The 12,280-nt window shown below is 47.5% G+C and overlaps 2 protein-coding genes across 2 annotated transcripts; both read left to right on the top strand.

Moving 5' to 3' along the window:
- The first annotated feature begins 6,649 nt into the window (after nt 1-6,649).
- LOC109750894 (NAC domain-containing protein 67) lies at nt 6,650-7,860 on the top strand. Its single transcript, XM_020309815.3, has one exon. It carries the CDS (start codon nt 6,650-6,652, stop codon nt 7,709-7,711), a length of 1,062 nt encoding a protein of 353 aa, XP_020165404.2. The 3' UTR covers nt 7,712-7,860.
- A 2,980-nt stretch (nt 7,861-10,840) lies between these two features.
- LOC109750898 (putative F-box/kelch-repeat protein At1g15680) lies at nt 10,841-11,473 on the top strand. Its single transcript, XM_020309819.1, has one exon. It carries the CDS (start codon nt 10,841-10,843, stop codon nt 11,471-11,473), a length of 633 nt encoding a protein of 210 aa, XP_020165408.1.
- Nucleotides 11,474-12,280: the final 807 nt, after the last annotated feature.

Raw genomic sequence — 12,280 nt, 5'->3', positions numbered from 1 at the left:
ATAATGCGCTTATAGCGTTTGAATGTATGCATTCTTTGAGCACGCTTAAGGACGACCGGGGTGAATTTTGAGCTTATAAATTGGATATGGCAAAGGCGTATGACAAGGTCGACTGGCATTTTTTTAAGAGCATGTTGGGGGCATTGGGATTCGCTCCGGGGTGGATAAAATGGATTAAGGCTTGTGTTACATCAGTCAAGTTTTCTGTTCGCTTCAATGGCCAACTGTTGGAATCATTCTCCCCGTCCCGTGGTATTAGACAAGGGGATCCTCTATCTCCGTATTTATTCTTGTTTGTGGCGGAGGCGCTATCTCTGTTGCTTCAGGATGCGTGTTCTAGAGGTGCTCTTCTGGACTTCAAGGTTAATAGGCATGCCCCGGGTGTTTCCCATCTTATGTTTGCCGATGATTGCCTATTATTTTTCAAGGGGACTATTGATCAAGCGTTGGTAATTAACAATATTATTGCCTCTTATGAAAAGGGCACTGGTCAGTTATTGAGCCCAGATAAGTGTTCTATTATGTTCGGGAAGAACTGCAGTATGGAATGTCAAGTGGTTGTTATGGTAATCTTGTGCATCACCGCTGAGGGTTTTGAGGACAAATATCTTGGACTGCCGGTGCCTCAAGGGAGAATGAAGGCGGGTAATAAATTTCAATCTACCAAAGAAAAAGCTCTCAAAATTCTTTCGGATTGGATCGAAAAATATGCGTCTTGTGGGGCGAAGGAAACTTTGATTAAATCTGTCTTGCAGGCCCTTCCGGTGTATGCTATGGGCATCTTTAAATTCCCGGCATCACTTTGTGAGGAATTATCACAGATTATTAGGAATTTTTGGTGGGTTGATGAGGAGGATAGGAGGAGAACTCATTGGCTGGCTTGGGATAAATTGACTAGGCCCAAGGGTGAGGGAGGCATGGGATTTCGTGACCTCAGATTATTTAATCAAGCTCTCCTAGCTAAGCAGGCCTGGAGGTTGGTGGTTAACCCTGAATCCTTGTGCGCCAAGGTGATTAAGGCAAAATATTACCCCCAGGGGCATCTCCTTGATACTGTTTTTCCATAGTCGGCATCTCTCTCTTGGCAAGGTATTGTGGATGGATTGGATCTACTAAAATCAGGAGTAATTTGGAGAGTGTGTGATTGGTCTAATATTAATATTTGGAGAGATAACTGGCTCCCTAGAACCTCTGGGCTTAATTTTACTGCAAGGAAGAATAGGACCAGAATTAAATGGGTATCTGACTTGATCTTGAGTGGTCCTAGGAGATGGGATGAGGATTTGGTCAAGCATCTGTTTTACCCGCATGATGCGAAGGAGATCCTTAGTTTGCGCATTCAATAAGTAGGGGATGGTGACTTTGTTGCTTGGCATTTTGGGAAGAATGGGTTGTTCTCGGTTAGAAGTGTGTACAAGCTTGCGCTCAATCTTAAGGAAAAAGAAGAAGATGAGGCGCAACATAAGGGCTATGAGGGGGGAGAGAAAAGTTTGGGATTTGATCTGGAAAGCCAATGTTCCTTAGAAAATTCATATTTTTGTGTGGCGGGTAGCTACCAATAGCTTGGCTGTCCAGGTTAACAGAGTGGTGCTTCACCAAGCTACGGTTAGTACTTGCTCAATTTGTGGAGTGGAGGATGAAAGTACGTTTCATGCGCTTGTCCACTGTCCAAGGGCTTATGCTTTGCGTATGGCCATGAGGACACTTGGGAATTACCTGCGGAGGAGGTGTTCAGGTATACTGGGAGTGATTGGTTTCTTATCCTTCTGGATCAATTGAGTCCTCTGATGCGTGGTAGAATTATCTTCATCTTTTGGAGATCCTGGCATTTGAGAAATGATTTGATTTTTGGTAAGGGAAAGGAATCCGTCACAGGCTCTGCTAGTTTTGTGGATAATTACTGGTCGTTTTTTGTTGCTTGCCATTCCTATCCACTGGTGGACTCGAAGAATAAAGGTAAAGGTACCGCTTCTGGTCTAAGATCTGTTCCTAATACCTTGGGAACTCGGGTGGCTTGGCAACCCCCTCCTTCGGATTATATCAAGATAAATGTCGACGCAAGCTTTGTGGAGAGCATTAGCGTTGCAAGTGTGGGTGTGGTGGCTAGGGACTCCTCTGGAGATGCCATTGTTTCCTCTTGGGATTTCTTTGGGCATTGTAAAAGCGCGGAGGAAGCGGAACTCCGGGCTTGCATTACTGGTCTCTATATAGGTATTACGCTCCACAATCCTATAATTTTAGAGACTGACTGTGTGCTTGTTGCTGCGTCTCTTGCAAAGGAAAGTTTTGACAGGTCGGCGCTATTTGATTTGAAGAAGGAAGCAATGAGTATCTCCAAGATGCTACATATGGTCAAAATTTCAAAGATTAACCGTTCAGCCAATGTGGTGGCTCATCTTATTGCTAAGTATAGTTTTGACAATAGGTCAGACGATATTCTTGTTAATGATGTTCCGGCCTGTGTGGTGAATTTTGTAATGAGTGATTGTAATAACTCTGTTGGTTAATTAATATATGAGGTGGTTTTCAAAAAAACTTAGCCAGAATCAATCAACAAAAATTATAAGAAATCCTCCCTCTGACCCATAATGTAAGAGCGTTTTTGACACTAGTGTAGTATCAAAAACGCTCTTATATTATGGAATGGAGGGAGTATATGATACTAAAAGTATAAGAAACTTAGCCAGAATCATTCCACAAAGAGTCTAAACTACCAGATCATGTGGCATTAGTATCATACTAAAATATAATTAATTAGCATGTGCAACTGCAGGCAAGGTTTCATTAGCGATATCTAATTCATGCTGATATAAATTAATGGAGGCTGCCATCCAAAGGTGGTATTGTGCTTACATCAACTTGAAGATGTATCATCCACCGAGAAATTAGTCCGTCTAACCGTCAAGATTGTGCATTCTAAACATTCTTGGAAGCAGTTAGGACCCAAGAGGACATTGTATATCTAAAATCGTAGCCGTAAAGTCCAAACACAAGGAAAGACCATAGGATCAAACACTAACCAGTGGAGGCTGTCGTGGCTAGAATACATCTTGCTGTCCAGTTTCCTGAGGTAAGGGGAGCCATTCATGCTCATCTTAACATATCGAGGGCTTCCTTGTGCCGCACCCTCTCCCATATTTGTATCTCACCACTGCATAATCAGATAAGGGGATAAATTCTTGGAGGTCTAAAAAGGCCAAATGCAGGCAACATCAGCAGCGATAGTACCATCTCAGATTAAGGGGAAAGTAGTGGCTGCACCCACCTTAGGTGCACCCACGGAGTGAAGTGGCGATCATGCAGTTCCGTTCAGGGAGGAGGTTCCAAGCTCCCTCAGTTGCACCCACTAAAATGGGCTAGCGATTTGCTAGACCCAGTTTTTGTAAGCAAAGATGACGCCGTTGTTGCAATCTTAGCGATGTGGACAGCGGGGAGCAATCGAAAGAAATATACGCACACATGAAGAGATCAATTGCCAGCCCATGCGGTCGGTGGAAGTGACCGAAGAAGTTATTAGGTCACTAGATATTCCTGCCAAGACCAGTTGGTGGAGACTACAAGAGCTGCTTGGTGGAAACCACCAGCACCAGGGAACGGCATTGTGAAGAATAACACCGATGGAACGATTGACATGATCAATCAGAGGGTGTGCGGGTGCAGGTGTGGTTACGCGAGATCACACTTCAGGGGTTTGAGCTACAATTTGCTGGAAGAGATGCTAACGAAGCTACTCATAGATGTGCTAACCATGCTCTTTCGGTAGACACGAACCATGTGCGCCTTTTTGATGTAATCCATGTCTTTCTGAATGTCGTGGTGCAATCAAATTATGTACACTCGATGAAATGAATAAATGCCTGGGATGGCCGTAGAAACACCATCACGCACAAGATAAGATGCTGACTAAGTCAACAAAACATTTTCTTTTGCATTTTAAAACATTTTAGTCAGGCAATCAGCGGCAAGGTTAAAGAGAAAGGGAGGAAGGGAATCCCCTGCCTCACACCTTTGTAACTATGAAAAAGCCCCAGTAGTACTATTATTTAATTGGATACAAACTAAACTATTACACATAGTGCTTTTAACCAACTAGGACAATGCCATGCGGTGCTACAGGCAGAAGTTGAATGCACGTGTGTTGCCATGTAATAATAAAAATATAGACACATCGGTTAAATTATTCTTTTAACTCAGAAATACGTTTTACACATGGTCGCACGTGGTTTCCATCCGACAACGACAAATACAAACTCTCTTCAATTTCTTTCCTACCTATAACTGGATATATACCGTTCATGATTAAATAATAGTATTAGTATCACTCAATAGAAGGGCGATCGTAATGGTTGCCGACTATTTTTTGTGGGTTTTTATCATTTGTGCCGCTGTTGTGTCTTACTACTCTGTTTTGCCATAAGATGTTACAACTATTAAAAAATGACATCGTTCTGTGAGATGCTTGCTAAAAAATACCATTAGTCACCTAAAAAGTGCCATAATTTCATTAGAAATTTACTAAAAAATGCCTTAGACACCATCACTTTGAGGTTAAACCTGTTGACCAAGGAGTAAGTAAGCAAATAAGTTTAGAGGTTAACCAAAACGCTATGAGGATCAAGTGGGACCCATACTTTATCGTAGTGAGATAGAGGAAGAGTTGACATGTGTCCATGAGTATTTTGGTCATATAACATGATAACGGGCTTTGGGCTGACAGTAATGATGTTTAGTGGTATTTTTGAGCATTCGCCTAACAGAGCGACGACTTTTTTGAACGGCTGTAGTAATTCTTTGAAACTGCTCTACGGACGACAAAAGCGTAGACGATGTGAAGACGACTAAGAATCCGGCGGCCGTTGCTCTCCTGTACACATGCATGCGCGGCTGGATTTCATTGTCGTGCATGAATCGTCCGTCTTGTGTCGTCTGTATAGCAATGCTGGTAATTCTTAGTGGCAAAGCTGAGCAGCGGAATACAACTAGGCACATAGTAAATGATAAAAACTCATTCTAAAGGCGTCATCTTTAGTCTAGAAAACCAAGCCGGGCAGCCACCTACAACTGCAGAGCACAACGAGTGAATTGCAGAAAACATCGACATTGAAGGCTAGGGTTGCACGAACCACAGTTTTACAGTTTTGTGTCAAAAACCACTAATTTCAAGGCTAATTTTTTGCAAAAAAACACTAGTTGTTGGTTTTGACCCATTTGATGACGATTATGACAAGTGGAACCCGCAAAAGCTGACGTGGCATTACGATTTTGCACGAACGGCTTAGACAGGTTTATCTACATTTACATAGACACCCTTGGGGCAAAAATAAAAACGCAATCGGGTCCTGCGAAAGCAAAACTGCAGCACGACACGGCGGCGTTCATGGGGTCTCGTCGCCGGCAAGGTACAGCCACCAGAGCGTCGCCCGGAGGGGGAAGAGGGCGGCGTCTGTCATTCAGCCGGTGGTGCCGCGTCCGCATCGGGCGGTGCTGGGACGGCCACGAATGGAGGAGGTGCCGTCTGGGTGAGGATCAAGCGGGTGGCTGCACTGCTAGCTTGCTGGGTGGCTGGGGGTCCTTGCCGTAGACAAGGGTCGGGGCGGCGTCGCCGGTCGGCTGGAGCAGAGGGGTTGGGATCGCCGGCGACGAGGGGGGCTGCGAAGCTCGGCTGCGCTGGCTAATGGCCGGGGCCATGGTTGTGGGGGTGCGAGGGAGGTAGAGCAGGGGGGAGGGGCGGCGACGGGAGCGAGCAACAGCAGCGGTGCCTGCCGCCGAGCGTCAGCGACGACGAGTAGCAGCGGCGCCGGAGCGAGCAGCAGCAGTGGCGCAGGCGGCCAGGCGCGAGCGAGCAGCGGCGCCGGAGGGAGAGAGCAGCGGCGACGGCGCCGGAGCAAGCAGCAGCCCCGCCGGCCGCGCGTGTGCGAGCAGTGGCGCCGGTGGCCAGGCGGCCATGCACGAGCTAACAGCTCGCTGGAACCTTATCCTTTGTTTTTTAATGAATATAAATGACCTTATCCTCTTATGCCCTTTTACAATGTAGTCCCTTATATGTTATCTAATTGCGATCCGTTATGTCATGCCACATCACCCTTTTCTGTGAGACCCATCTGTCATAATCGTGATTAAAACGAGCGAACCAGATGACTAGTGTTTTTTGCAAAATTAGTGGTTTTTTGGCACAAAACTGTAGAACTATGTTTTCTGCAACCCTAGCTTTCAATGTCGATGTTTTTTGCAATTCACTCGAGCACAACAGCACACGAGTGACCACACACCTCCACGGCCGCAGGAGAACCACACGACGGCCGCAGGAGTAGTATATATCTAGCCGGGGAAAGAAAGATGAAGTGGGCAATGACGTCACGGTGCTGGCCAAGTCGCCGTCACAAAAGCATCCGCCACATTTTGGCTCGAGGCGAGGAACAATGAACCAACAGCGCGACCCCCATCACCATCTCGGCGCCTGCCTGCCTGCCTGCCTCCTGCCTACTCGATCAGCCGCCGCCACACGTGCTCGATCTCTGGGATCCACCGTCGCCGGCCGCACGAAAAAGGATCGACGGCTGCCTGCAGTGGTGTGGTGGGTACGTAGCCGCGCGCGCGACCACCCATCGCGACTCCTTCCTTCCTTCCTTCTCGTAGCCGCCGACCCCAAATGAATCCCTTTGACTCCTTTCCGACCCCCAGCACCTCCCCACGAAGCTTCTCCTCCACTCCTCGCTATTTATCCTCCGCAGACGCCGTTTTCCAAGATCCATTCCGAGACACTCAACACAGTCCACCACGCACGTGCAGCAGCAGCAGCGCCCGAGAATCCCATTCCCATCGACGGAGAAGAAGAAGTGAAGAAACAATGGTGATGGCAGCGGCGGAGCGGCGGGACGCGGAGGCGGAGCTGAACCTGCCGCCGGGGTTCCGGTTCCACCCGACGGACGAGGAGCTGGTGGCGGACTACCTCTGCGCGCGCGCGGCCGGCCGCGCGCCGCCGGTGCCCATCATCGCCGAGCTCGACCTCTACCGGTTCGACCCGTGGGAGCTCCCGGAGCGGGCGCTCTTCGGGGCGCGGGAGTGGTACTTCTTCACGCCGCGGGACCGCAAGTACCCCAACGGCTCCCGCCCCAACCGGGCCGCCGGGGGCGGCTACTGGAAGGCCACCGGCGCCGACAGGCCCGTGGCGCGCGCGGGCAGGACCGTCGGGATCAAGAAGGCGCTCGTCTTCTACCACGGCAGGCCGTCGGCGGGGGTCAAGACGGACTGGATCATGCACGAGTACCGCCTCGCCGGCGCCGACGGACGCGCCGCCAAGAACGGCGGCACGCTCAGGCTTGACGACTGGGTGCTCTGCCGCCTATACAACAAGAAGAACCAGTGGGAGAAGATGCAGCGGCAGCGGCAGGAGGAGGAGGCGGCGGCCAAGGCTGCGGCGTCACAGTCGGTCTCCTGGGGTGAGACGCGGACGCCGGAGTCCGACGTCGACAACGATCCGTTCCCGGAGCTGGACTCGCTGCCGGAGTTCCAGACGGCAAACGCGGCAATACTGCCCAAGGAGGAGGTGCAGGAGCTGGGCAACGACGACTGGCTCATGGGGATCAGCCTAGACGACCTGCAGGGCCCCGGCTCCCTGATGCTGCCCTGGGACGACTCCTACGCCGCCTCGTTCCTGTCGCCGGTGGCCACGATGAAGATGGAGCAGGACGTCAGCCCATTCTTCTTCTGAGCTCTCAATACTCTCACGGTCGCACTGTTGTGTGCGGCGTAACTGTAGATAGTTCACATTTATTCAGGATTTATTTGTAACGTTGCTTCTTTTATACGTATGATACTCTCTTGGTTTCTAAATATAAGTCTTTTAGAGATTTTATAGTATGGATTATGTATTAAGTAAAATGAACGAATCTACAATATACATTTATATTAAAATCTCTACAAAGATTTATATTTAGAAACGGAGGGAGTAAAAATACCGAACGGCTTGTACTGTTGTGTGCCGCGTAACTGTTGATTGTTCATGTTCGGTCAGGATTTAGAGAAGACACACTGTGCTGTAGTGATGCTCTTCACATAAAGATACAATCGAAGACAAAGCGCACATGTTTTCATTTTCTAAATTCCAAAAGGGGGTCCCACAAAATTTGGGCTATTTTTGTTAGGATTTTCCTTAAAAAAGAAAGGCCGCTAAGTTGGATGTCATTTAGCTTCCCAAACAGCACCATACACTTGGAATTTAAGACCATGATGTCATTTTTTCGAATTGAACGCCAATCATGAATAGAGGGAAAGACCGGAAACAGAAAAAAGAAACATTGCCGTGCGATTGTGTGGCTCGGATGGCAATCTAGATACACCCGACCTATCTGCTCGGCGTCACCTCCCTCGCGCAGTTAGACAATGCCACCGAACAAATACTGTGTGGCTGACACCGGTCGGCGGACGGGGGGGGGGGGGGGGGGGGGGGGGGAGCTTGCGTGGTATCGCGGCGTGTTGCTCCACGCGGCGGCGTTCAAGGTGGGGTGGCATCGCGAGGTCTTGTGACTGCAATGGCAGTTGTATAGCGATTAGCAAGTGCCTGGGCCCTAGAGTGGGCCTTCCTGTTCGACCTGGTCTGGTTTGGGACAAGCCTTCTTTAGCAACCACATATCTATCAAGATAGTCCCAAATAGTGTTATCGACTGTGAAACTCCCTTTGAGCACCTCTTCCATACTATGCCAAATTATGCTTCCCTTCACGCGTTAGTGTGTGCTTGTTGACCTAATATCCACTTTTCATGGGATAGGGTTGGCGTGGCTACTCGGCGAGATGTTGAACGAAGAAGTCAAGAGGCTAAGGCTTCTAGTCGACAACAAATCAACAATTTCCCTCTCAAAGAACCCTATCTTCCATGATCAAAGAAAGCAAATAGGTACTAACCCTATCTTTCATGAACAAAGTATAAGCACATTAAGAATACCCCTCGGGGTGCTGTCTTCCATGCATGGAACAGGGATGGATCAACATCGACTACGTTGGCATCAACAATATCCTCACAAATGCTCTTACAAAGGCTCCTGGTCACATCATATTTCCGGAGCTGTGAAGGAAGATCGACATGTCAGAGAAAATACAGAAACTACAAGATTAGGGAGGAAGGGGTGGGTTGATCTGTTACGTAACTAATCTAGTCGTTTGCATGTCTTTCTCATCAACTAGTTTTAGCTTGTTTCCTTTTTCTTAGTTAGGCATGAGCCCGCGATGTTTGTGGGTGTCGTGCACCCTTCATAATTCATGACCTGATCCTGTTCAGACCATGGTTGTCAGCATCCTCTGCATCATGGCTCCGACATGATTTGAGCTCGTGGTGGGATGGAGCAAGTCATTCGTATCAAGACACCTAGGTAGGATCCCTATCGACCACTTTTTTTCTCTGCCAAATAGAATGAGACGAAGAAAAACAGAAGTCGCAATTGCACGCGGCGCAAAAACTTAGCTAAATATCATGCCTTCTCGGAGCTAGCCGCCAAGGAGGCGCTGGAATGATATGAAGGGATATGCTTCAGGCACTTTCGTCTTTTCCTCCTGCGGTTTCGAGATGTATGCTCTAATGCACTCAAAGCGGAGAAGGCGGATTGCGTGGAAGGCATCGCCCCTTTCATGCATCCTGAAACACAGACTGTACCTATGCGGCTCGTATGCTTCTAGATCCGGCCCTGAACAGAACACTAGTGGCCTCCCGCTTCCCCTGGTGAGCGGGGTGAAGTGAAGCGCCTCTTGCGGAATGAAAGACACTTTCAGGTTTGACATGTGCCTCGTGAACAAAATGCCTTTGGGTTGCCCCTTCTCACAGCCGTATGGATGCGTTTGGGAGTTTGAAAACGATAATATGGCTATGCATAAGAAACAAATTTTCATATTCAATTTTTAAACCGTGTGCGCTCATGCTTAGCACAATAGTATAAATTAGCAACTGGCATGTCGAAATCTCAAGTGTTACGGGCTGGAGTATCTACTCCCAAGCTCAAACGCTCCATGATGAACACTAAATAGTAAAACAATCAACAAATTATGAATTTTTTGGTGGTAACTTCAACAAATCTTTGCTTGCAAAAATTTATCATGAATGGACATTCATGGAAGTTGTGATAAAAAAACGAAATTGATGCTAAAAAAAAATCCTGTTTTTGAAAGCATTTTGAAGTGTTGAATTTGTTTTTGTGCCATGACTTCCACGAATGTCATTTCGTGATGAAAATTTTTAAGCATACAAAACATTTGTCAAAGTTTGCCTCAAAACTATTTCAGAATAGATTAATTTTTTGCTCATTGTTTCTATTTTTACTGTTCGTCCCGAGGTCATTTGATCTCGGGAATAAAAGAGGACTTTTGAAGAGTTACACACTGCAGTCAAAGATCCAGGCACCGAGCTAGAAGTCAGGTGGGCAACCTTTGCTTAGCATTTGTTCTTGTCCATCGGAATTCAGAAGCAAGATATGCTCTGAAAATTGAAGCGAAAATATTAGAAAAGCAAATGCGGCTAGTATTTTTTTTTCAGAAACAAAAATAAGCCATGATCCAGAAAAGCTTGAAAATCTGTGGAAACCACAAAGATTAAGCAATTGGGGTCTTGGATCTGAAAAGTCGCTAAAACCACAAGCACAAAAGAAAAGAAAAGGGCAAATGCGTTTCTGTAGAGGAAGAGAGAGAGAGAGGTCAAATGCGTGTGTGCTTTGTATGGGCTCGTGGGCCGCGTTAATGTCCACAACGGAGACATGGTGTGTTCGTGGGCTCTCTTCCAGTGGGCTTAATCAATTTCCACCCCTCTTGCACTGGTAGCGGGTCCAGTGTCACCTTAGGTCACCCGCATTTCACGCCATGGGCTACCGCATAAGCTGTGAGGAGGGCGAGCCGGCGGCGGCGGCGGCGCTGGACGACGATAACCTGCTGTCCGAGATCCTCCTCCGCCTCCCGCCCCTCCCGTCCTCACTCCCCCGCGCCTCCGCCGTCTGCAGGCGCTGGCGCGGCCTCATCTCCGACACAGCCTTCTCCCGCCGCTTCCGCCTCCACCACCGCCGCAACCCTCCCCTCCTCGGCTGCTTCCACACAGGTGCCGACGGCCCATCCTTCGAGCCTACTCTGGAGGCCCCAGATGGTGTTCCGCCCGGGCGTTTCTCCTTGCAGTCCGACCTCGTCGACCACTTCCGGGTCCTCGGGTGCCGCCATGGCCTTGTGTTAATCCTCGACCAGACGAGGCTCCAGTTGCTGGTATGGGACCCCGTCACCGGCCACCAGCACCGCGTATCCATTCCCACGGGATTCGATCGGCTCAAGTTGGTCCACGGGACGGTGCTCCGCGCTGCTCCCGGGGACGTCCACTTCCAGATCGTCTTGGTAGTTGGAGACCACGACGAGATGCAACATGGACGAGCGCTGGCCTGCGTTTACTCGTCCAAGACCGTGGCGTGGGGTAATCCCAGAAGAACGATAGTATTCACCGCGTTACATTGATCATAGGGTCTTGCAATCAGCATCCGAGCCATGCGTCATCCATTTTATCTTGGCAATCTACAAAAACAAAGAAATAAGAAGAGTAACTTAGTGTAGAAAAAATCACGTTAATAGAGCACCAAAATGTAAAGGAGGAGCAACATACAAAGGTTGAAGGTCATGATATTAATTAGTAGCTTTGTATGCAGAAAAGTATAGTAATAGCCTACATCTGACAAACACTTTTGACCCTTGTTTTCTTATGAAAAATCTACTATATGCCAATTGAGTTAACATAAACCTTTATAGGTAACATACTATTTAAGAAATGAGGTACTTCCTTTAAAAAATCATGTGCTAACATACAACACATCCATTGGTTTCAAAGAAAGAACTGTAGTTCTCCAGAAAATACAAATGGACGCAAGGTTTCAACAATACAAACATATTATGTTCAAAGAAAATGATTCACACCAGGCTAAATTTGGATGTTCCTAAATTAGGTATCGTCATACATGCTCACAAATGGGATTTAACAAGACATATATTTATATACTAGGAAATTTTCCTTGTGTTGCAATGGGGGCATAATTATTCTAGTGGGTCAACATTAAGTATGTCAAAGAAAAATCCTTTTGGGGACTGGCATGTACGTCGGATGACATATTTTAATGAAACACAATCAACATTTTTCTACCACAAAATCATTCTTATTCACCACTATATCCGCCTCCTAAATCCTAGCAACTAATATGAAAACAAATGACTGGATTTTGATAAAGTGCCCTTTATCCAATAAAGGTACATAACTAAATTTCATCATATTAA

The sequence above is a fragment of the Aegilops tauschii genome, chromosome 6 (assembly GCF_002575655.3).
Source record: "Aegilops tauschii subsp. strangulata cultivar AL8/78 chromosome 6, Aet v6.0, whole genome shotgun sequence".
NCBI lineage: Eukaryota > Viridiplantae > Streptophyta > Magnoliopsida > Poales > Poaceae > Aegilops > Aegilops tauschii.
The sequence above is the reverse complement of the archived record's forward strand: the minus strand, read 5'-3'. Positions and strand labels throughout refer to the sequence as shown.